The 27,583-nt window shown below is 33.2% G+C and overlaps 1 protein-coding gene across 5 annotated transcripts in view; it reads left to right on the forward strand.

Annotated features, from left to right (window-relative positions):
• Nucleotides 1–1,330: 1,330 nt before the first annotated feature.
• LOC143230090 (choline transporter-like protein 1) overlaps nt 1,331–27,583 on the forward strand; it is a 43,997-nt gene continuing 17,744 nt past the window's right edge. For all 5 annotated transcript variants that reach the window (XM_076463128.1, XM_076463126.1, XM_076463127.1 and 2 more), the window contains exons 1-2: nt 1,331–1,418; nt 9,619–9,712. In XM_076463128.1, the coding sequence (XP_076319243.1) occupies nt 9,671–9,712 (42 nt within the window). In that variant the 5' untranslated portion in view covers nt 1,331–1,418; nt 9,619–9,670. The remainder of the gene's footprint in view (nt 1,419–9,618; nt 9,713–27,583) is intronic.

Here is a 27,583-nt window from a genome sequence, read left to right on the forward strand (position 1 = left end):
TGTAATCGGAATATTAAACAATCAGTAATTCACATTGTTCTGATCTGTTGTGTGAATATTAAACAATTAGTAATTCAAATTGTCCTGATCTGTTATGTTAATATTAAACAACTAGTAATTCACATTGTCCTGATCTGTAAACTGAACATTAAACAATCAGTAATTCACATTGTTCTGATCTGTTGTGTGAATATTAAACAATTAGTAATTCAAATTGTCCTGATCTGTTATGTGAATATTAAACAACTAGAAATTCACTTGTCCTGATCTGTTATGTGAATATTAATCAGTAATTTACTTGTCCTGATCTGTTATGTGAATATTAAACAATCAGTAATTCACTTGTCCTGATCTGTAATCTGAATATTAAACAACTAGTAATTCACATCGTTTTGATCTGCATTCTGAATATTAAAGAATCAGTAATTCACTTGTCCTGATCTGTAATCTGAATATTAAAGAATAAGTAATTCACATTGTCCTGATCTGTAATCTGAACATTAAACAACTAGTAATTCACATTGTCCTGATCTGTAAACTGAACATTAAACAATCAGTAATTCACTTGTCCTGATCTGTAATCTGAATATTAAACAACTAGTAATTCACATCGTTTTCATCTGTAATCTGAATATTAAAGAATCAGTAATTCAACTTGTCCTGATCTGTTATGTGAATATTAAACAAGTTGTAATTCAGTTGTCCTGATCTGTTATGTGAGTATTAAACAATCAGTAATTCACTTGTCCTGATCTGTAATCTGGATATTAAACAACTAGTAATTCACATTGTTTTGATCTGTAATCTGAATATTAAAGAATCAGTAATTCACTTGTCCTGATCTGTAATCTGAATATTAAAGAATCAGTAATTCACATTGTTCTGATCTGTAATCTGAATATTAAAGAATCAGTAATTCACATTGTCCTGATCTGTAACCTGAATATTAAACAACTAGTAATTCACATTGTCCTGATCTGTAATCTGAATGTTAAACAACTAGTAATTCACATTGTCCTGATCTGTAATCTGAATGTTAAAGAATCAGTAATTCACATTGTCCTGATCTGTAATCTGAATATTAAAGAATTATTAATGGCAATTTACCATCTTTTCTGTCTTCACTAATTTTGTTTTCTTTTTTAAATAAGTATTTTTTTTTCTTTTAAAGAAGTAAAAGTATTTTTTCTTCATGTGTTGTTAGCTTTGTTTTCTGGTCACGTGGCTCTGGCCAACACTCGCGTGTGTCTAACTGCGATGTGCATGCGTTTCGTTTGCTACAGCAAATCAATTTGACAATATATATAATTTGTTCTTTCGTTAACTGATACACTTCTCAGCCGACGAACATACCGAGAGCGTGGTTCTTCCCGAATCTTCTTTGTGCAACCTTCTCAGATAATACAATTTCTCAGAAGGTAAGCCTATCACATAGTTTATGACCTTTTGGTTTTCCTGAAATGTTAGAAGCAGATATAGAACAAATTTTAAACATTTCAATTAAAACTATTAATTATTAATTGGAGGGTTATGGCAGTCAAGTGTATTTGATAATATATTGTAAATGGTTTATAATACTTGTGGCCTGTTGAAGTGTATGAAAACCATTACGGAAAGATGCACCATTTCTTATTTAAGCCTTCCAGTGAATTAGCAGAAAGTCTGAAGGCCTATAATACCAAAAATTGGGTTTCGATACATAGCATGGATAGACCATAGCTTGGGCTTAACAACAAACATATAAATAATTATTTAAGATTTTATACATATATATATATATACGGAAGAAGTCAATCTTCCTGCAGCTTTGAAATCCTTAGAAAACTCATATTTAAGTAAATCATGTGTAATGCACTATTGTATGTGAGAAAAAACATATTCAAAGATTAGCCAATGAATTAGTTTTCATCATAATTACTTATTAATTATTAGTTACTTTGAGATTCTTGATAATGAGTGCGCTTATGTGGTCTGAGAAGGGGATGGTGATGGTGGCCCGAATTTAGTTCTTGATAAAAAGAGTTGATGGACTCTCCACTCATCCAAGGTTTCCCTTTTAAGGCTTGAAATTAGTAACTTATATGCTCTCTAGGGGCACCCAGGATTTGTAGACTTTTTACTAAGTTGTTTTAGTTATTCGTTTATTAGATGTTTCTTTTATCTTTACTTTTATGATTACTGTTTGACTATTATTATATTTTATTGTATGGTTTGATGCTCATACATCAAACTAAAGAATATTGTATATCTTCTATTCTCCTGAATACAGAATTTCCTTGTTCTTTCTCTGTGTATGAGATGTTGTCATAGGATGTTGTCAACAGTGTAGTTACTGTTTGGTGTGGCAAAGTAGGTCTGTAATTTACGACTGGATAGTTTGGTGGTACCTTCCAACCACATAGCTATGTTGGTTTGGATTAATTGATATCAAAGAATATTCACCGTTTTGTTGTTGTTGTTTTTTTGCCAATAGCATAATGAAATAATTATCGCCTATACATAGCCTATAGTCACCTGGACATCTAACTTTAAAATTACCATGACCTGTTTCTTGATTAGATTTCTTTACTTACCTCGACATCTATCTTTAAAATTACCATGTCCTGTTTCTTGATTAGATTTCTTTACTTACATCGACATCTATCTTTAAAATTACCATGTCCTGTTTCTTGATTAGATTTCTTTACTTACATTGACATCTAACTTTAAAATTACCATGTCCTGTTTCTTCATTAGATATTGTTACTTACGCCGACATCTTTCTTTAAATTTACCATGTCCTGTTTCTTGATTAGATTTCTTTACTTACATCAACATCTAACTTTAAATTACTGTCCTGTTTCTTGATTAGATTTCTTTACTTACATCGACATCTAACTTTACAATTACCATGTCCTGTTTCTTGATTAGATTTCTTTACTTACATCAACATCTAACTTTAAATTACTGTCCTGTTTCTTGATTAGATTTCTTTACTTACATCGACATCTATCTTTAAATTTACCATGTTTTGTTTCTTGATTAGATTTCTTTACTTACATCGACATCTAACTTCAGGATGAGTATGTGCTGTCCGTTGGTGATATATCTACACTTACTTTAACACCTAACTTTTATATACGTATGTCCTGGCCTTTGATGAGGTTTATCCACTTACCTCAATATTTAACTCTGTGTCCTCTCTATTGTTAAGATGTCTGTTCTTAACTGACTTTAAAATATATTTTATACTTACCATGCTTCTAAATCCCATCTCCTGTTTCAACAATACACTAAATACTAACAATACACCAAACAATACACTAAATACTAACAATACACCAAAGTACATATAATCAACAAGCAAATGGTAATTCTATTGTTCAGTGGGTCCTTAGCAAAAGAAAACAGCAAAGCATCAAACTATTACTACGCCAAAGAGTTTAAAATTACAGAACAGATAATACCAAGTTGACTAAACTATTACTACGCCAAAGAGTTTAAAATTACAGAACAGATAATACAAAGTTGACTAAACTATTACTACACCAAAATGTTTAAAATTACAAAACAGATAATACCAAGTTGACTAAACTATTACTAAGCCAAAGAGTTTAGAATTACAGAACAGATAATACCAAGTTGACTAAACTATTACTACGCCAAAGAGTTTAAAATTACAGAACAGATAATACAAAGTTGACTAAACTATTACTACACCAAAATGTTTAAAATTACAAAACAGATAATACCAAGTTGACTAAACTATTACTAAGCCAAAGAGTTTAGAATTACAGAACAGATAATACCAAGTTGACTAAACTATTACTACACCAAAAAGTTTAAAATTACAGAACAGATAATACCAAGTTGACTAAACTGCTAGAACAACAAAAAGTTTAAAATCACAGAACAGATAATACCAAGTTGTCTAAACTATAGCTACACCAAAAAGTTTAAAATTACAGAACAGATAATACCAAGTTGACTAAACTGCTAGAACACCAAAAAGTTTAAAATCACAGAACAGATAATACCAAGTTGTCTAAACTATTACTACACCAAAAAGTTTAAAATTACAGAACAGATAATACCAAGTTGACTAAACTATTACTACACCAAAAAGTTTAAGATTACAAAACAGATAATACCAAGTTGACTAAACTGCTAGAACAACAAAAAGTTTAAAATCACAGAACAGATAATACCAAGTTGACTAAACTATTACTACACCAAAAAGTTTAAAATTACAGAACAGATAATACCAAGTTGACTAAACTATTACTACACCAAAAAGTTTAAACTTACAGAACAGATAATACCAAGTTGATTAAACTGCTAGAACAACGAAAAGTTTAAAATCACAGAACAGATGATACCAAGTTGACTAAACTATTACTACACCAAAAAGTTTAAACTTACAGAACAGATAATACCAAGTTGACTAAACTATTACTACACCAAAAAGTTTAAACTTACAGAACAGATAATACCAAGTTGACTAAACTATTACTACACCAAAAAGTTTAAAATTACAGAACAGATAATACCAAATTCAACACCAAAAAGTGTACATAACACCGAACAGTTGGTAGCTGATGCAACTACAAAATGTTTAAAAAACATAGAACAGTTTATAACAGATATACAAAACTGCCACAACCCTAAATAGTTTAAAAACAAAGAACAGTTGACACCAAGTGCACCAAACTTGTTACTCAGAACAGTTTTGTGTTACCATATGTATAGTAAGAGATCTCGTCGTTCTGTTTGTTCTATATATTGTTATTTCAGTGTAGAGATGTTTGTCATAGCATGAATAACAGATATGTTGAACATGCAGCATTGATCAGTTCATGAAACTGGATATCGCCATAAAAATAGCTGATGATTCTCAGAATTCACTTGAACATGTTCCAACAAAGTCAGTTGTGTATGAACAATAAAATCACTTGCACGTTGGAACGACTTTAGCTGCGATACTCTACGTACATTAAATGAATCGTTCTGTTGTGTTGCATAGATTTTCAGAAAAAAAAATACAAAGGTAGTAAAGGCTGGTTTGAGTCAAGGACGAAAAATAACAATAAAAAACAGGGAAAATACAAGAAATTTGAAAATAAACTCAGTGGGCAAAATGCAATACGTCGTTCAGCCTCCAGACTAATAAACTAATTTTCAGATAAAACTATTTTTATTATTTTTTTGCCAGAGTTTACAGTCTCAAATATTCGTAAGCTATTAAACCTAAGTTAGAACGATAATAGAATGTTTTATAACTTTGAATCAAATAAGAATATTTGCTTATTGTGAATTAAAGATATTGATGATTTAAATTATTATAAGAGACGATATTTAACTGTTTACACCAACAGACATAAAGAATGATCGGTTTACACAGAAAATATAACACAAGTAAACTTATAACAGTGTGTTTTATAATGCAACGACATGTTTATGACAATGTCTAATACATTTTATAAAATCACTTAATCTAAATATATTATTTTACTTAATTCGTTTGATGTCATTACAGGGATGTCGGGTATGTCGTCCCTCATTAGCTTAGCCATATGTCTGAACACTTTTAACCGGGTTTCGATACTCGTGGTTATAATAGCACAAATAATTCATTTATTAGCTTTGTGCTTAACAATAAATAAACTCTTGTTGTTCTCAACGCATTTACTTGGGAGGCTTTTCGTTTAAACCACAACTCGTTATTTGGGTTGTAGATTGAAGAGCAGTTTCTCCGCAACATCACATGTGTGGGTTTGTCATATCTAGCATAAATCTGTGCCACAACGGTTAAGAATACTTCGCTTCCGGCGTTACAACAGTAAATTTGATATAAGATAACGAACGACCTTTTTTGTAAACAACGTAGAACACCATGCTTTTGTTTGAACAACATATAATGCAACGTTTTGGAACAATAATGGACCTATTAGTTCATCTTCGCTGCCCTATCTTCTAAACTACCTTTATTTAAACGAAGAAAAGTTAAAGCTAGTCCTTATCATTCTTATAATTATCAAGCTTTTCATTAAATCATTTAAAATATAGCCTCTACAACATCCAAGGGCTGCCAATTATAAAAGCAGATCGCCTTATTAGAAAATAAAACTGTATTAGCTGAGGATAACTCCTATCCTGCAAAACTTTATACTTGTGTCCATTAGTCTAACATTCTCACTTTGAAATGTAAAAAATATGATACATCAACACTATTAATTCCCTTTACAAACTTAATCAGATCCCATAACTCTTCTTTTCTCAAAAGAAAATAATTTGAGAGATTTCAGCCCCTTCTCATATGACAAACTCTACATCCTAAGCCCAATTCCAGTAATCCTTCTCTGAACCTTTCCAACAATTTAATGTCTTTCCTAAGATAAGGAGTCCAGACTGAACACAATATTCCAAATGTGGCCTAATCAGTCACCTGTATACGAAGTAATTATAACCTATTTAGACCACTAACAGTAGCAACAGCACAACCTATTTAGACCACTAACAGTAGCAACAGCACAACCTATTTAGACCACTAACAGTAGCAACAGCACAACCTATTTTGATCACTAACAGTAGCAACAGCACAACCTATTTAGACCACTAACAGTAGCAACAGCACAACCTATTTAGACCACTAACAGTAGCAACAGCACAACCTATTTAGACTACTAACAGTAGCAACAGCAAACTGCTTGGATTATTTTAGACTGATCGACTATTACAGCAACATCTCTTACTTTCATAACACTGTAATTCCATTCAAATTATAATAACCCACGTGCATCGTCTTGCATTTATTTTAATTAAAACCCATCTACCATTTATTTGCCCAACTCACTAAATGATCTAAATTTATTTATTAAGTCAACAAAGTCCTTTTCACAGCTTACAACATCCATGACTCTGATATCATCAGCTAATTTAAGTTATTTATTGACCATTCCTTCATCTATATCACAAAGAACAAAAGTTTTGAAACTGAGCTCTGAGGTAAATAACTTGTGACATTAATCCAGTTTGTTTGTAACAACCCTCTGCTTTCTTCCATCAGTCCACTCTTCTATCCAATTTGCTAATTTATCCCCTACACCTACAGAGATAATATTTTATAAGCTTTCATATTCCATCTTGTCAGACACTTTCTGAAAATCCAGATACATCAGATCTACAACTTTACCCGTATTTAAATAAGCTGTAACATTTTCAAAGAATGCAAAAGATTCGTGAGGCAATATTTTCCCTCAGTGAAACCATGTTGACTATTCAATAAATCTATAAACTTTGTGAAATGACTTTGATCATACTTTCCAGAACTTTTTCCACGACCAACATAAGACTAATCGGTCTATAATTACTGGTACAGTTTTTATCACCTCCCTTTAAAAGACCAATTGTTCGGTCTTGTTTTCATCTAGCATCTGTTGAGAGTGTGGAATAAAGTTTAAATATTTCTTAGTAAAAACTGGAGGAACATCATGGTTTTCTTTAAACAACACACAACACCGTAGTTTGCTGTTGGTTTTCTTTAAACAACACACAACACCGTAGTTTGCTGTTGGTTTTCTTTAAACAACACACAACACCGTAGTTTGCTGTTGGTTTTCTTTAAACAACACACAACACCGTAGTTTGCTGTTGGTTTTCTTTAAACAACACACAACACCATAGTTTGCTGTTGGTTTTCTTTAAACAACACACAACACCGTAGTTTGCTGTTGGTTTTCTTTAAACAACACACAACACCGTAGTTTGCTGTTGGTTTTCTTTAAACAACACACAACACCGTAGTTTGCTGTTGGTTTTCTTTAAACAACACACAACACCGTAGTTTGCTGTTGGTTTTCTTTAAACAACACACAACACCATAGTTTGCTGTTGGTTTTCTTTAAACAACACACAACACCGTAGTTTGCTGTTGGTTTTCTTTAAACAACACACAACACCGTAGTTTGCTGTTGGAAAGGTTTTTTTTAACTCTTTTCATCTTCTTTAAATATTTTTCTAAATTTTCTCAATTCATATTTTTGCGACTTGAAAAGTTTTAAATAGACATTTCCCGGAATGTTTTAGACTTTTCTGGTCCATGGTTTAAGAAGCCCTCATGCACAAACATGGACTCTATCGTTTATTACAAGGAAAAAAGGGTAAACAAATATGTGTTTAATAAGTTGTTTGCAAAATATAACTTGAATTAATAAATATTTGAAAAGTAGGTAGAACATACATAACATAACATACATATTCAACGTTAAAAACAGACAAAAACAAAATTTTCCATACACCGGTCTGGAGGTTTCATATGATGACAATAATCTTCCTACATACAGTACTAATAACTACTGATGACAATAATCTTCCTACGTACAGTACTAATAGCTACTGATGTAGTCTGAGACCATTTTACTGGAATAAATTAATTCAGTGAAGAAACATTTGGATGTTGTTATTGTTCCAAGTACACTTTGGATGTTGTTCTTGTTCTAAGTACACCTATTCTTTCAAAGAAGAAATAACCAATTTTTCAAGGTGATAACGAAGGCAACAAATATAGTAGATCGTATAACAACCGTATCTTCAACATAATACTCACTCCATATCCTAACGACAGCCAGACGAAAGTGAGATCCACATCTTACCGGCAGCCAGACAAAATCCGAGCTCCATATCCTAACAACAGCCATATGAAAACTGAGCTTCATATCCTATCGACAGCCATATGAAAACTGAGCTCCATGTCTACACATGAATAGACGTACATAAGAAATATCACATTACCATTACACAGGTGATTTTATCCAATTAACACACATTACCATTACACAGATGATTCTATCCAGTTAACATAGAATTTTTAAGAGCAAGGTTCACGAGTTACATCAGCTTCTAACTTTCTCAAAAATAAATAAATATGTTTTTGAACTTGCGTTTCATAAAGGTATCTATTGTTAGCAACTAGAACATAGTTCATAAAGGTATCTATTGTTAGCAACTAGAACGTAGTTCATAAAGGTATCTATTGTTAGCAACTAAAAGATAGTTCATAAAGGTATCTATTGTTAGCAACTAAAAGATAGTTCATAAAGGTATCTATTGTTAGCAACTAGGACATAGTTCCACTCTCAAATAAGATTTCTGATAACGTCGTACTATACTTCTGGGTCTGGAACTAGGTGTTAATTATTTAACGTTATCCATAAGGGTCATATTAATGTTTCATTGCTGCACTTAGCAAAAAAACAAGAAAGATGATATATGTTATACTATTTAAACATGTATACATTCCAAATACAAAATGCATTATTTCTTAAACCTATACATACAATGGTGTTAAAAATCTATATTTTATTGTTCAAAATATGTATGTTTATCAATGCTAATGAAAATTTTTTTCACATCTGTAAGTGCTAACATCAAAACTGGTTCTATCGTGAAAAATTAAACCAGAGAGTAATAAAACACTTGGTTTATAAAAAACTGGAAAAATACTGGTTCACGTCGTGAATGTCACTTTCAATATTCAATTAGATTTTATTTAAAGATTGTGCTAATAGTGTGCTTTAATCTCGAATGTTTAAAACATCAATGATTACAGAATTATCTAAATGATACAATTTAATCCGACAGATGTAAACTTGACCTTTCATCCTACTAATGGGGCTGATGTTCTAGATGAAAAATGGGATGTTGTGGAGAAACTACCAGAGTCCATTCTTCTCAGGTAAGAATCTTCAATATTACTCATAAGACTGTAAAAGGTCGTTAAGTACTTATTATAAAGCATTGGATTACTGATTTTAACAATGGTTAGTAACTTATACGATCACATAACAGTAGTTATTATTTATTCATTTACCTATACCACACACTGAATACAAACTAGTTTTATATCATGCTTCAGAATTCTTCACCTTTATATGGTGGTGTACTAACTAGTTTTATATTATACGTGAGGACTGTTCGTCTCTATCTGGGGGTGCACTAACTAGTTTTGTATTATACTTTAGGACTGTTCGTCTGTATCTGGTGGTGTACTAACTAGTTTTATATTATACGTGAGGACTGTTCGTCTCTATCTGGGGGTGCACTAACTAGTTTTGTATTATACTTTAGGACTGTTCGTCTGTATCTGGTGGTGTACTAACTAGTTTTATATTATACTTGAAGACTGTTCTTCTGTATCTGGGGGTGTATTATTTAGTTTTATATTATAATTGAGGACTGTTCGTCCGTATCTGGGGGTGTACTAACTAGTTTTATATTATACTTGAGGACTGTTCTTCTGTATCTGGGGTGTACTAACTGGTTTTATATTATACTTGAGGACTGTTCTTCTGTATCTGGGGGTGTACTAACTAGTTTTATATTATACTTGAGGACTGTTCTTCTGTATCTGGTGGTGTACTAACTAGTGTTATATTATACTTGTGGACTGTTCGTCTGTATCTGGGGGTGTACTAACTAGTTTTATATTATACTTGAGGACTGTTCTTCTGTATCTGGTGGTGTACTAACTAGTTTTATATTATACTTGAGGACTGTTCTTCTGTATCTGGGGGTGAACTAACTAGTTTTATATTATAATTGAGGACTATTCGTCTGTATCTGGGGGTGTACTAACTAGTTTTATATTATACTTGAAGACTGTTCTTCTGTATCTGGGGTGTACTATTTAGTTTTATATTATACTTGAGGACTGTTCGTCTGTATCTGGGGTGTACTAACTAGTTTTATATTATACTTGAGGACTGTTCGTCTGTATCTGGGGGTGTACTAACTAGTTTTATATTATACTTGAGGACTGTTCTTCTGTATCTGGGGGTGTACTAACTAGTGTTATATTGTACTTGAAGACTGTTCTTCTGTATCTGGGGGTGTACTAATTAGTTTTATATTATACTTGAGGACTGTTCTTCTGTATCTGGGGGTGTACTAACTAGTGTTATATTATACTTGAGGACTGTTCTTCTGTATCTGGGGGTGTACTAACTAGTTTTATATTATACTTGAGGACTGTTCTTCTGTATCTGGGGGTGTACTAATTAGTTTTATATTATACTTGAGGACTGTTCTTCTGTATCTGGGGGTGTACTAACTAGTTTTATATTATACTTGAGGACTGTTCGTCTGTATCTGGGGGTGTACTAACTAGTTTTATATTATACTTGAAGACTGTTCTTCTGTATCTGGGGGTGTACTAACTAGTTTTATATTATAATTGAGGACTGTTCGTCTGTATCTGGGGGTGTACTAACTAGTTGTATATTATACTTGAAGACTGTTCTTCTGTATCTGGGGGTGTACTAACTAGTTTTATATTATACTTGAGGACTGTTCTTCTGTATCTGGTGGTGTACTAACTAGTTTTATATTATACTTGAGGACTGTTCTTCTGTATCTGGGGGTGTACTAACTAGTTTTATATTGTACTTGAGGACTGTTCTTCTGTATCTGGGGGTGTACTAATTAGTTTTATATTATACTTGAAAACTGTTCTTCTGTATCTGGTGGTGTACTAACTAGTGTTATATTATACTTGAGGACTGTTCGTCTGTATCTGGGGGTGTACTAACTAGTTTTATATTATACTTGAGGACTGTTCTTCTGTATCTGGTGGTGTACTAACTAGTTTTATATTATACTTGAGGACTGTTCGTCTGTATCTGGGGGTGTACTAACTAGTTTTATATTATAATTGAGGACTGTTCGTCTGTATTTGGGGGTGTACTAACTAGTTTTATATTATACTTGAGGACTGTTCTTCTGTATCTGGGGGTGTATTATTTAGTTTTATATTATAATTGAGGACTGTTCGTCTGTATCTGGGGGTGTACTAATTAGTTTTATATTATACTTGAGGACTGTTCTTCTGTATCTGGGGGTGTACTAACTAGTGTTATATTGTACTTGAGGACTGTTCTTCTGTATCTGGGGGTGTACTAATTAGTTTTATATTATACTTGAAAACTGTTCTTCTGTATCTGGGGCTGTACTAATTAGTTTTATATTATACTTGAGGACTGTTCTTCTGTATCTGGTGGTGTACTAACTAGTTTTATATCATACTTGAAGACTGTTCTTCTGTATCTGGGGCTGTACTAATTAGTTTTATATTATACTTGAGGACTGTTCTTCTGTATCTGGGGGTGTACTAACTAGTTTTATATTATACTTGAAGACTGTTCTTCTGTATCTGGTGGTGTACTAACTAGTGTTATATTGTACTTGAGGACTGTTTGTCTCTATCTGGGGGTGCACTAACTAGTTTTATATTATACTTAAGGACTGTTCTTCTGTATCTATGGGTGTACTAACTAGTGTTATATTATACTTGAAGACTGTTCTTCTGTATCTGGTGGTGTACTAACTAGTGTTATATTGTACTTGAGGACTGTTTGTCTCTATCTGGGGGTGCACTAACTAGTTTTATATTATACTTGAGGACTGTTTTCTGTATCTGGGGGTGCACTAACTAGTTTTATATTATACTTGAGGACTGTTTTCTGTATCTGGTGGTGTACTAACTAGTTTTATATTATACTTGAGGACTGTTTTCTGTATCTGGGGGTGTACTAACTAGTTTTATATTATACTTGAAGACTGTTCTTCTGTATCTGGTGGTGTACTAACTAGTGTTATATTGTACTTGAGGACTGTTCTTCTGTATCTGGGGGTGTACTAACTAGTTTTATATTATACTTGAGGACTGTTCTTCTGTATCTATGGGTGTACTAACTAGTGTTATATTGTACTTGAGGACTGTTTGTTTGTGGTATCCAGTTTAATGTACAAAGACGATACTTTTCTCGCACCTGATTTCCCATCACGGAGAAATCACTGTATAGTCACGTGTGGAGTTGAATATTTTTCTCCATATAAAATTAATATGATTTCCGTTCTGTAGCTGGTTCATGTTGTTTGTTGACCTGTGTATGTTGAATAACACGATAAATTTGTTGAAATGACAATTCGATACTGTTGTTGACCTACATATGTTGAATAACACAGTGCAAATGTTAAAGTGACAATACGGTCACTCTTGCTGACGTATATATGTTGAGTTACACACTGCATTTGTTGAAGTGACAATATGGTCACTGTTCTTGACCTGTGTTTGCTGAATCACAACAGGGAAGTATTTTTGTTTAATAACACGAGTTAGACTCGTCACAGTGTTATTAACTGCGTGGTTTAATCTACAACAACGTAAGTAATGGTACTTGTGAAATTTCGGAAGAATTTTGATATAATTCATATCGCGTGTACTAAACCCTCAGAAATTAGATACGACTTTTATTTAATTCTATTGTAGACAAGTTTCTATCGCACATCCTCAGTCTTTGTTTTCTGTATTGGAATTACCTGTGTTTATTATTTGAAAAAAGTGTCAGTGACGTATATAATATGGTACGTTAATTCCTATTTGTCACGTGATTTGTTATATTTCTGTAAATGATAAATGACAGACATTTAGTGTGACAAGTAGGAGTGGTGGTGGAATGTTTGATGATTATTTGTATTTCAGATATTGTGTTAGATAAGATGTCTTCTTTATAACCTGTCAACAGATATCGTGTTAGATAACATGTCTTACTTATAACCTGTCAACAGATATCGTGTTAGATAACCTGTCTTCTTTATAACCTGTCAACAGATATCGTGTTAGATAACCTGTCTTCTTTATAACCTCTCAACAGATATCGTGTTAGATAACATGTCTTCCTTATAACCTGTCAACAGATATCGTGTTAGATAACATGTCTTCTTTATAACCTGTCAACAGATATCGTGTTAGATAAGATGTCTTCCTTATAACCTGTCAACAGATATCGTGTTAGATAACATGTCTTCTTTATAACCTGTCAACAGATATCGTGTTAGATAAGATGTCTTCCTTATAACCTGTTAACAGATATCGTGTTAGATAAGATGTCTTCCTTATAACCTGTCAACAGATATCGTGTTAGATAACCTGTCTTCTTATAACCTGTCAACAGATATCGTGTTAGATAACCTGTCTTCTTTATAACCTGTCAACAGATATCGTGTTAGATAACCTGTCTTCTTTATAACCTGTCAACAGATATCGTGTTAGATAAGTCTTCCTTATAACCTGTCATTGTTAGATAAGATGTCTTCTTATAACCTGTCAACAGATATCGTGTTAGATAAGATGTCTTCCTTATAACCTGTTAACAGATATCGTGTTAGATAAGATGTCTTCCTTATAACCTGTTAACAGATATCGTGTTAGATAAGATGTATTCCTTATAACCTGTCAACAGATATCGTGTTAGATAACCTGTCTTCTTTATAACCTGTCAACAGATATCGTGTTAGATAACCTGTCTTCTTTATAACCTGTCAACAGATATCGTGTTAGATAAGATGTCTTCCTTATAACCTGTCTTCCTTATAACCTGTTAACAGATATCGTGTTAGATAACCTGTCTTCCTTATAACCTTATAACCTGTAACAGATATCGTGTTAGATAACCTGTCTTCCTTATAACCTGTCAACAGATATCGTGTTAGATAAGATGTCTTCCTTATAACCTGTTAACAGATATCGTGTTAGATAAGATGTATTCCTTATAACCTGTTAACAGATATCGTGTTAGATAACCTGTCTTCTTTATAACCTGTCAACAGATATCGTGTTAGATAACCTGTCTTCCTTATAACCTGTCAACAGATATCGTGTTAGATAACATGTCTTCCTTATAACCTGTTAACAGATATCGTGTTAGATAACCTGTCTTCTTTATAACCTGTCAACAGATATCGTGTTAGATAACCTGTCTTCTTTATAACTTGTCAACAGATATCGTGTTAGATAACATCTTCCTTATAACCTGTCAACAGATATCGTGTTAGATAACATGTCTTCCTTATAACCTGTCAACAGATATCGTGTTAGATAACCTGTCTTCTTTATAACCTGTCAACAGATATCGTGTTAGATAACCTGTCTTCTTTATAACCTGTCAACAGATATCGTGTTAGATAACATGCCTTCCTTATAACCTGTCAACAGATATCGTGTTAGATAACATGTCTTACTTATAACCTGTCAACAGATATCGTCTTAAATAACATGTTTTCCTTATAACCTGTCAACAGATATCGTGTTAGATAACCTGTCTTCTTTATAACCTGTCAACAGATATCGTGTTAGATAACCTGTCTTCTTTATAACCTGTCAACAGATATCGTGTTAAATAACATGTTTTCCTTATAACCTGTCAACAGATATCGTGTTAGATAACCTGTCTTCTTTATAACCTGTCAACAGATATCGTGTTAGCTAACCTGTCTTCTTTATAACCTGTCAACAGATATCGTGTTAGATAATCTGTCTTCCTTATAACCTGTCAACAGATATCGTGTTAGATAACATGTCTTCTTTATAACCTGTCAACAGATATCGTGTTAGATAATCTGTCTTCCTTATAACCTGTCAACAGATATCGTGTTAGATAACATATATTCCTTATAACCTGTCAACAGATATCGTGTTAGATAACCTGTCTTCTTTATAACATATTTCCCAACACAGTTTTTGTGTTAAGTTTCATGTGACATGTCTTTTTTGTGATGCGTGACTTCAGACTTGCCATTGTCAAGTGTTCAGACGTTAGATTTTCTTTGAATATTTTTAATCTCTGCCGCTATGAAAGCAAACTAGAACATGTAATTACTTCTCCTAGAAACCTTAAGCATATACAGTTTTAATTGGACAATGTATACAATTTAAAACATTAGGCTTAGTTCATGAATGTGTTGTGGCTTATTCCCATGGCAACATGACATCGCGTGGAAGTTTCTCGATTTTTTCTAATTTTCTGCTATCTATAGCTCATCAAGTCACAAAAGTGTGTTGTCCTCCACTCTAAGCTATCGATTTGGGAACTCATACAAGTATATATAGTTTATAAGCAACTCTTTAATAATATGCCTGCAACACTACCTCTGTTATATTCAATGCTGACGTGGTTTTCGGGAAATAACAGCACTCTTTAGGCCACCTGAGATGTAGGCGCTGTTTGCGTGAAATTCTTTGTTTTCGGTGTACTGCATCATCGATGTATCTAACTTAGAACATAATAGGATCATTTCGGCAAGATGTTTAACGTTTCTAACCTTTCTACCTGGGACAGGTTTTATTGCAAGTAGCTTGGAAGTTAAAAGTCAAAATAGGGAATTATAGTTTGACGAAATAAGGTGAACACCATGTCACAACCTTACCCTGATTGTTTACTGGTGAACGCCATGCCAGAAATATTAACTTGGTTGTTTACTGATGAAAGCAATGCCAGAAACATTAACTTGGTTGTTTACTGATGAACACCATGTCACAAACACTACCCTAATTCTTTACTGATGAACACCATGTCATAAACATTACCCTGATTCTTTACTGCTAAACACCATCTCACAAACGTTACCCTGATTTTTACTGATGAACACCATGTCACAAACATTACCCTGATTGTTTACTGATGAACACCATGTCACAAACATTACCCTGATTGTTTACTGATGAACACCATGTCACAAACATTATCCTGATTGTTTACTGATGAACACCATGTCAAAAACATTACCCTGATTTTTTACTGATGAACACCATGACAGAAACATTACTCTGATTCTTTACTGTGTCTACACCATGTCACAAACATTACCCTGATTCTTTACTGTGTCTACACCATGTCACAAACATTACCCTGATTCTTTACTGTGTCTACAGTTATACTTTATGTTTAAAGTGTTTGTGTTTTAGCTAACTTCGTTATCGCGACTTTTAAAATCAACATTTTTTTAATCTGGTTAACTTTAAATTATTGTTCTATTCGTTTACCGAGATCTTCTCTGAAACCGAACTGATTAACAGATAGAACATTGAAACAGTGTAACCAATTAATCAATCGTTTTCTAATACAATTTACAAATATTTAAGAGAAATAGTAGATATTGCAATTTTTATAACGTGTAAAGGATTCTCTGTTCACGTTTACACTACAGATACTGTCAGAGAATGGAGCTGGGACTAACACGTCTACACTATAGACACTGTCAGACAACAGAGCTCAGACTAACACGTCTATACCACAGATACTGTCAGAGAATGGAGGTAGGACTAACACGTCTACACTATAGATACTGTCAGACAACAGAGCTCAGACTAACACGTCTATACTACAGATACTGTCAGAGAATGGAGGTAGGACTAACACGTCTACACTATAGATACTGTCAGACCACAGAGCTGAGACTAACACGTCTATACTACAGATACTGTCAGAGAATGGAGGTAGGACTAACACGTCTGCACTATAGACACTGTCAGACAACAGAGCTCAGACTAAAACGTCTATACTATAGACACCGTCAGAGAATAAAGCTCAGACTAACACGTCCACACTATAGACACTTTCAAACAACGGAGCTCAGACTAACACGTCTACACTATAGACACTTTCAAACAACGGAGCTCAGACTAACACGTCTACATTGTAGACACTGTCAGACAACAGAACTCAGATTAACACGTCTATACTACAGATACTGTCAGAGAATGGTGTTTGGACTAACACGTCTACACTATAGACACTGTCAGACAACGGAGCTCAGACTAACACGTCTACACTATGAACACTGTCAAACAACGGAGCTCAGACTAACACGTCTACATTATAGACATTGTCAGAGAATGGAGCTCAGACTAACACGTCTACACTATGGACACTGTCAGATAACAGAGCTCAGACTAACACGTCTACACAGATACTGGACACTGTAACACGTCTACACAGAGACACTGTCAGACAACGGAGCTCAGACTAACACGTCTACACTATGAACACTGTCAAACAACGGAGAGACTACTGTCACATTATAGACACTGTCAGAGAATGGAGCTCAGACTAACACGTCTACACTATGGACACTGTCAGACAACAGAGCTCAGACTAACACGTCTATACTACAGATACTGTCAGATACAGAGCTCAGACTAACACGTCTACACTATAGACACTGTCAGACAACGGAGCTCAGACTAACACGTCTACACTATGAACACTGTCAAACAACGGAGCTCAGACTAACACGTCTACATTATAGACACTGTCAGAGAATGGAGCTCAGACTAACACGTCTACACTATATAAATATTTTATAATGATAGTATCAATAATTACTTATATTTTATACTTTTAAATAATTTCATTGACGGTATTCTGTATGTTTAGGATGAATTCATGGATCGGCTTTCCTGTATTGAGTGACCTTGTGCTTAGGATCTTAAAATAAACTTTAATTTATAACTTGAATTACCAACAATCGTGTATTGTGATGAAGAAGATAGTGTATGTATGTATATGTAAATATATAAGCTGAATACATTTTAGATATTATATATATGTATATACATAACCGAATATATTTCTCTCATGATTTACCGTTGTCTAGGTAACCGATAAACATTTATGTAACGATTATAAATATAGAAACTGATTTTATCTGGTGTTGGTGAGTTATATATACATACATCTCGAATGAATTGTTTTTAAAGTGAGACTCGAATTAAAAGATTACCTTTTATGTGAAGGATGTAAGAGAGAGAGATAATAAATACATTATAATTTTAGATGTTATTTTTACAAACCAGAGGACGCGCCAAGTACACTCGTGAATTTCTCGTACAAGAACTGAGAGTGGTAAAGTTTTGTTTGTTTGTTTTCGAATTTCGCTTAAAGCTACACGAGGGCTGTCTGCGCTAATTTAGCAGTGTAAGACTAGAGGGAAGGTAGCTGGTCATCACCGTCCACTGCCAACACTAGGTCTACTCTTTTACCAACGAATAGTGGGATTGGCCGTCACATTATAATCTTTCCCCCACGGCTGAAAGAGCGAGCATGTTTTGTGCGACGAGAATTAGAACCTGCAACACTCAGATTACGAGTCGAACGCCTTAATCCACCGGGCCATGCCGGGTCGTGAGTAGTCAAGTAAAGTTATATTAAAACATTGGGAAATGTTTAAATCTACTGCATATTTTATAAAAGCCAATATTTGAAAAGAGAAGATGTTAGAAAGCTAATTTGTTATGATATTGTGTATTTTAAATGTTATTTAGTTTTACTATATTTATATTTAGAAATTAGAGTTGAATAATAAAATATAATTGGATTTTGAAAGACTGGAAGACTGGAAACTAAATTAGTATGTATAAGCTTTTATTTAGATTTTAGTAGTGTAATTTATGGTATAACGTTACATCAGACTTAGTATGCGTAACGGTTCTTAAGGCTTTTATATAACTCAACTTGCAGCTAGATTGTAAGACAAATTAAATGCAGTCTAAAATTAGCTAACTGTCTGTCTTAGGCTTAACAGCGTTAACAACAGCATACTGATATTTAATCATAATATCGAGTGATTACTTTAATTCTTCAAATGATACAATGATTCAGACTAGTTGGAGAGTTAGCATTCCCAGTTCGTTAGATGCAACATGTGCAATTAACTAGTTTTATCTGAAAACTCTAGAACACTATGCACTTTTACATGCAAGGGATGTATCAGCCAGGATTAACAATGACATTCAGAAAGTTATTAAGAGTAGCTCACACTTTTACGTGCAAGGGATACATCAGCCAGGATTAACAGTGACATTCAGAAAGTTATTAAGAGTAGCTCACACTTTTACGTGCAAGGGATACATCAGCCAGGATTACCAATGACATTCAGAAAGTTAGAAAGAGTAGCTCACACTTTTACATGTATGGGATACATCAGCCGGGATTAACAATGACATTCAGAGAGTTAGAAAGAGTATCTCACACTTTTACATGCATGGGATACATCAGCCAGGATTAACAATGACATTCAGAGGGTTAGAAAGAGTATCTCACACTTTTACATGCATGGGATACATCAGCCAGGATTAACAATGACATTCAGAAAGTTATTAAGAGTAACTCACACTTTTACATGCAAGGGATACATCAGCCAAGATTAACAATGACATTCAGAAAGCTAGAAAGAGTATCTCACACTTTTACATGCAAGGGATACATCAGCCGGGATTAACAATGACATTCAGAAAGTTAGAAAGAGTAGTTCACACTTTTACATGCAAGGGATACATCAGCCGGGATTAACAATGACATTCAGAAAGTTATTAAGAGTAGCTCACACTTTTACGTGCAAGGGATACATCAGCCGGGATTAACAATGACATTCAGAAAGTTAGAAAGAGTAGTTCACACTTTTACATGCAAGGGATACATCAGCCGGGATTAACAATGACATTCAGAAAGTTAGAAAGAGTAGTTCACACTTTTACATGCAAGGGATACATCAGCCGGGATTAACAATGACATTCAGAAAGTTATTAAGAGTAGCTCACACTTTTACGTGCAAGGGATACATCAGCCGGGATTAACAATGACATTCAGAAAGTTAGAAAGAGTAGTTCACACTTTTACATGCAAGGGATACATCAGCCGGGATTAACAATGACATTCAGAAAGTTAGAAAGAGTAGCTCACACTTTTACATGCAAGGGATACATCAGCCACGATTAACAATGACATTCAGAAAGCTAGAAAGAGTATCTCACACTTTTACATGCAAGGGATACATCAGCCAAGATTAACAATGACATTCAGAAAGCTAGAAAGAGTATCTCACACTTTTACATGCAAGGGATACATCAGCCTGGATTAGCAATGACATTCAGAAAGTTATTAAGAGTAGCTCACACTTTTACGTGCAAGGGATACATCAGCCGGGATTAACAATGACATTCAGAAAGTTAGAAAGAGTAGTTCACACTTTTACATGCAAGGGATACATCAGCCGGGATTAAGAATGACATTCAGAAAGTTATTAAGAGTAGCTCACACTTTTACATGCAAGGGATGCATCAGCCAGGATTAACAATGACATTCATAAAGTTAGAAAGAGTAGCTCACACTTTTACATGCAAGGGATACATCAGCCACGATTAACAATGACATTCAGAAAGTTAGAAATAGTGACTCACACTTTTACATGCAAGGGATAAGTCAACCAGGATTAACAATGACATTCAGAAAGTTAGAAAGAGTAGCTCACACTTATACATGCAAGGTATACATCAGCCAGGATTAACAATGACATTCAGAAAGTTAGAACGAGTAATATTAGTGTTAAAATAGTGAACTTAGTTATAAAGACACTATTCTACTGAGCAACAGACATATTGAATAGGAAATGCTGTAGTCAAACCATTGGGGAGAACAGTGTCAGGATAAGTAATCTACTTGCCACAGTTTTATATAAATCCTTGAAAAGGAACAAGTACCAACGGATTGGAAATTAGCTAATGTTGTCTTCAAGTGAGGTAATAAAGTTGTCAAAGTAGTTATAGACCTATTAGTCTCACATCAGTTGTGGGAAAAGTTTTGGAAAGTCATTTAACAAAATTTAAAAACTTATTTGATTTTCAACATAGTTTCACTGAGGGAAAATATTGCTTTACAAACCTTTGTAAATGTTACTGCTTATGTTGAGGAGGGTAAGGGTGCAGATTTGGTATGTCTGTATTTTCAGAAAGCATTTTAGAAGGTGCCACATAAAAGGCTTATAAAAGTTCTCTATTTGTGCGGAAGATAAGTTAGTAAATTGGATAGAAGAGTGACTGAATGCAATAAACCAGAGGGTTGTTTGTTACAGAGTTTAGTAAAACTGGATTCATGTCACAAGTGGGGTACCTCAAGGCTCAGTCTTAGGACTTGATGAAGAAATGGCAAATACATCACTTAAATTTGTAGTTGATATTAAGGTTTTGGTTGTTGTTATTAAGGTTTTGGTTGTTGTTATTATTGGTCTTGGTTGTTGTTATTAAGGTTTTGGTTGTTGTTATTAAGGTTTTGGTTGTTGTTATTAAGGTTTTGGCTGTTGTTATTAAGGTCTTGGTTGTTGTTATTAAGGTTTTGGTTGTTGTTATTATTGGTCTTGGTTGTTGTTATTAAGGTTTTGGTTGTTGTTATTAAGGTTTTGGCTGTTGTTATTAAGGTCTTGGTTGTTGTTATTAAGGTTTTGGTTGTTGTTATTAAGGTCTTGGTTGTTGTTATTAAGGTCTTGGTTGTTGTTATTAAGGTCTTGGTTGTTGTTGTTATTAAGGTCTTGGTTGTTGTTATTACAAATGTGTTTTGGTTGTTGTTATTAAGGTCTTATAACTTGAAATTAAATTATTAAGGTCTTGGTTGTTGTTATTAAGGTCTTGGTTGTTGTTGGCTGTGAAGAGGAGATTGGTGATTTACAAAATGGTTTAAATCATTTAGTGAGTTGGACAAAACAAATACATGACAAATGTGTTTTGATTATGACAAAGTAAGGATAATGATGTGGGTTATAACTTGAAATATAAATATAATCTTAAAAGTGTCATGACAGAAAGGGATCTTGGTATAATGATGTGGGTTATAATTTGAAATATAAATATAATCTTAACAGTGTCATGACAGAAAGGGATCTTGGTATAATGATGTGGGTTATAACTTGAAATATAAATATAATCTTAACAGTGTCATGACAGAAAGGGATCTTGGTATAATGATGTGGGTTATAATTTGAAATATAAATATAATCTTAAAAGTGTCATGACAGAAAGGGATCTTGGTATAATGATGTGGGTTATAACTTGAAATATAAATATAATCTTAACAGTGTCATGACAGAAAGGGATCTTGGTATAATGATGTGGGTTATAACTTGAAATATAAATATAATTTTAACAGTGTCATGACAGAAAGGGATTTTGGTATAATGATGTATCAGTTTTTATAACCATCCAAGGAACCTTAGACAAATAGGAATTTAGATTGTATCTACAGAAATATTTAATACAAGTCAAAACATGTTATATAGGTTACTGGCTAGACCGTGTTTGAACTACTCTGTTTAATTTTGGACTCCTCATCTTAGAATGAACATTGAATTTTTGGAAAGGGTTCAGATGAGGGTTACTAGAATGGTATATGGGATATAAAGGGTTATCATACAAGGAGGGGATGAAATCTCAATAAGGAGTTTAAGTTTGTAAAGTGAACTGACAGCGTTGATGAATCATCTTTATTCATACTCAACAGAGAGGACACTAAATCTAGGGTATACAAATATAAATCTTAGCAGGGTTGGGAGTCATCTTCAGCTAAGTTTTATTTTTCTTATAGAGTGGTCAACTTTTGGACTGGGTTGCCTTGGATGTTTTGGAGGTAGTAAATTTAAGTGAGTTTAAAAGAAAGCTTGGTATATGTATGAATAATAAGAAATGATTTTAAGAATTTTAAAAAATTAATAATTTTAGTTTAGTTTAGAGAACGAGAACCAAAAAAACAAATGTTGTTCCATCAATATGTTTTGTTAAACACAGCAACGTTTGTAGAGTAGAACACAGCAACGTTTGTAGAGTAGAACACAGCAACGTTTGTAGAGTAGAACACAGCAACGTTTGTAAAGTGGAACTCAGCAACGTTTGTAGAGTAGAACACAGCAACGTTTGTAGAGTATAGAGTAGAACACAGCAACGTTTGTAGAGTAGAACACAGCAACGTTTGTAAAGTAGAACACAGCAACGTTTGTAGAATAGAACACAGCAACGTTTGTAGAGTAGAACACAGCAACGTTTGTAGAGTAGAACACAGCAACGTTTGTAGAGTAGAACTCAGCAACGTTTGTGAAGGATCGTAGAACTTCATATAACAAATCAGCAACGTTTGTGAAGGATCGTAGAACTTCAGATAACAAATCAGCAACGTTTGTGAAGGATCGTAGAACTTCAGATAACAAATCAGCAACGTTTGTGAAGGATCGTAGAACTTCAGATAACAAATCAGCAACGTTTGTAAAGTGGAACTCAGCAACGTTTATGAAGGATAGTAGAACTTCAGATAACAAATCAGCAACGTTTGTGAAGAATCGTAGAACTTCAGATGACAAATCAGCAACGTTTGTGAAGGATCGTAGAACTTCAGATAACAAATCAGCAACGTTTGTGAAGGATCGTAGAACTTCAGATAACAAATCAGAACCGTTTGTGAAGGATCGTAGAACTTCAGATAACAAACCAGCGACGTTTGCGAAGGACATTAGAAATTTATGTAAATAATGTAATTACGTTAAAATAATTGCTAATGCAATTATAGTTTTATGTGTTTAGAATATATTCAAAGGTCCCAAACGATAATAACTCGAATAACTGATAGAAATAAGTGAATTCGATATTAATGCGTTGACAAGATTGAATGTTGATGTCTCTTATCGAATCGTTTTGTAAAAAATAAAATAATCCACGAGATAAAATTAAATTTGAATTTCTTGTCGAGATACTACTTACAACAAATACAATAACAAAGACTACATTTCTTGTCGAGATATTACTTACAACACATACAATAACAAAGACTACATTTCTTGTCGAGATATTACTTACAACACATACAATAACAAAGACAACATTTCTTGTCGAGATACTACTTTCAACACATACAATAAAAAGGACTACATTTCTTGTCGAGATACTACTTTCAACAGATACTATAACAAAGACTACATTTCTTGTCGAGATACTACTTACAACACATACAATAACAAAGACTACATTTCTTGTCGAGATACTAGTCACAACACATACAATAACAAAGACTACATTTCTTGTCGAGATACTACTTACAACACATACAATAACAAAGACTACATTTCTTGTCGAGATACTACTTACAACACATACAATAACAAAGATTACATTTCTTGTCGAGATACTACTCACAACACATACTATAACTAAGACTACATTTCTTGTCGAGATACTACTTTCAAGACATACAATAACAAAGACTACATTTCTTGTCGAGATACTACTTTCAAGACATACAATAACAAAGACTACATTTCTTGTCGAGATACTACTTACAACACACACAATAACAAAGACTTCTTAACTATATTTTAGTCTTGCTAGCTTGATCAATCAATCGATTTCTGTAAGCTCTCGTGAACCACTCGTGACGGTGTTCATTGTAATACTCGACCAGATTTTCAAAATAGATATTCCCATGGAAACGAAGTAAACACAAATAACTAATAATAATCTCTTTCAGTAAATAGAAACTCAGGTCCTCCGTTGAGACTGGAACAGTGGTAAGTCTCCGGATTTTGAACACTAAAATCAGGATTTGGATGTTCCTCAGTAGATAAAGCATATATCCCAATATGGCTTGCTATAACACACGAGAAAAAAACAACAACACACATACACAAACTCAATAGTTTCACTCGAACGAAGTGGGAATTATGATAATTAGTTAGTAGGTTGGAATGTTTTCAGGTACGGTTTACATTAATTATATTCAATATTGCTAAAAACTAGTAATTTGAAAGTTTAGCTAATTAGCGATTTTTCGCGCTTTGACTTTTCAGGATCTATAAACATTATTTGTGATTTTACCGAGTTTGAGTTTGAAAGAACATGAAAACAGCTAACAAGGGTGTTGTTGGCAGTCCTGTCAAACAACGTTCATATAGTTAATACAAGCACACATTTCTTGTTACTTGTTCTGGTATCGTGATTAATACAATGAATTATCAGTTCTGAATGGACCTTCATTTTCTAACTCTTTCTCGTCACACTTCAAGAATGTGGAAAAAGTTTGAAAGCGTACATTGTCTATAAATAACCCTTGATATAAAGACAAACCTCCTCTGAAATACATGAAGTCTTTCACCGTAACTCAGGAAATAAATATTTAGCATCGTATCTCTGTAGTAGATGAAACAATACATCAAACACCACCTATCTGTGATAGGTGAAAACGTACACTGAACGTCATCCATTTGTAATAGATGAAAACATACACTAAACACCACACATCTGTAATACATAAAAGCACAACACTGTAATAGATGAAAACATGAACTGTACACAACCCACCTGTAATACATGGAAACGTACTGAACACCACCCATCAGTAATACATGAAAACGTACATGGAACACCACCCATCTGTAATACATGAAAACATGTACTGAACACCACCCATCAGTAATACATGAAAACGTATATGGAACACCACCCATCAGTAATACATGAAAACATGTACTGAACACCACCCATCAGTAATACATGAAAACATGTATATGGAACACTACCCATCAGTAATACATGAAAACATGTACTGAACGCCACCCATCTGTAATACATGAAAACGTACATGGAACACCACCCATCTGTAATACATGAAAACATGTACTGAACACCACCCATCTGTAATACATAATAGTTTCACAAACCGTTTTTTCATTCTTGATATCTTGAAGTTAATGACTTTGAAAGGTATTCTAGTGCTCTCACCTATCTATTTTATAGAACTAAAAATTTATTTTATAGAAGCAAGTAGAGGAAAGTTATTTTATAGAACTAAAACTGAACAGAGGAATGTTCTTTTACAAAAGTAAGTAGAGGAAAGTTCTTTCATAAAACTAAGTAAAAGAAAGTTTTTTTGTAAAACTAAGTAGAAGATTGTTCTTCTATAGAACTCAGCAGAGAAATGTTCTTTTACAAAACTAAGTATAAGAAAGTTTTTCTATAAACCTAAATAGAGGAATGCTCTTTTATAAACGAAGTATTGATATGTTCTTTTATAAACATAAGTAAAAGAAAGTTATTTTGTAGAACTAAGTAGAGGAAAGTTCTTTTATAGAATGAAGCATGGGGAATGTTCTTTCATAAAAGTAAGAATAGGAAAGTTATTATATAAAGCTAGGTAAAGGAAAGTTCTTTTATAAAACTAAGTAGAAAAGTTCTTTTATAAACGAAATATAGAAATGTTTTTTTAAAAAAAACTTATGGAAAGAAAGTTCTTTTATAGAACTAAGTACAAAAAAGTTCATTTATAGAAACAAATAGAGAAAAGTTTTTTGAAACTAAGTAGAATAAAGTTATTTTGTAAAACTAAATAGTGGAAAGTTCGTGTACAAAACTATTTAGAAGAAAGTTATTTATGAAACTGAATTTAGAAATGTTCTTTTCAAAACTAATTGGAAGATAGTTCTTTTATAGAACGAAGTAGAGGAAAGTTTTTTTTATAAAACTAAGTTGAGGAAAGCTCTTTCTTAGAAATAATTAGAAGAAGGTTCTTTTATAGAAGCAAGTAGCGGAAAGTTCTTTTATAAAACTAAGTAGAAAAGGCTCTTTTGTAAAATTAAATAGAAGAAAGTTATTTTATAAAACTAAGTATAGAGAAAGTTGTTTTATAAACTGAGTGTAGAAATGTTATTCGATAAAAGTAAGTAGACAAGAGTTCTCTTACAAAACTGAGTTTTATAAACACCAAATTATAAAAATTATTAACAAATTATGTTATATTTTTATTATTACACTTGTTTTTATTGTTCTGTTATAATTTCCTTCTAACGTTTTGTTTATCTATGAAAGTTTAGTTGCATTAAAACGCTGGCTCACCATCTACGTAATCATTTGTACTTGGGGTAAACCTGTTTGCATAATGAAACTGGCAGTAGCTTCCTTAGTGGTGAC

Source organism: Tachypleus tridentatus, chromosome 10 (assembly GCF_004210375.1).
Source record: "Tachypleus tridentatus isolate NWPU-2018 chromosome 10, ASM421037v1, whole genome shotgun sequence".
Classification (NCBI taxonomy): domain Eukaryota; kingdom Metazoa; phylum Arthropoda; class Merostomata; order Xiphosura; family Limulidae; genus Tachypleus; species Tachypleus tridentatus.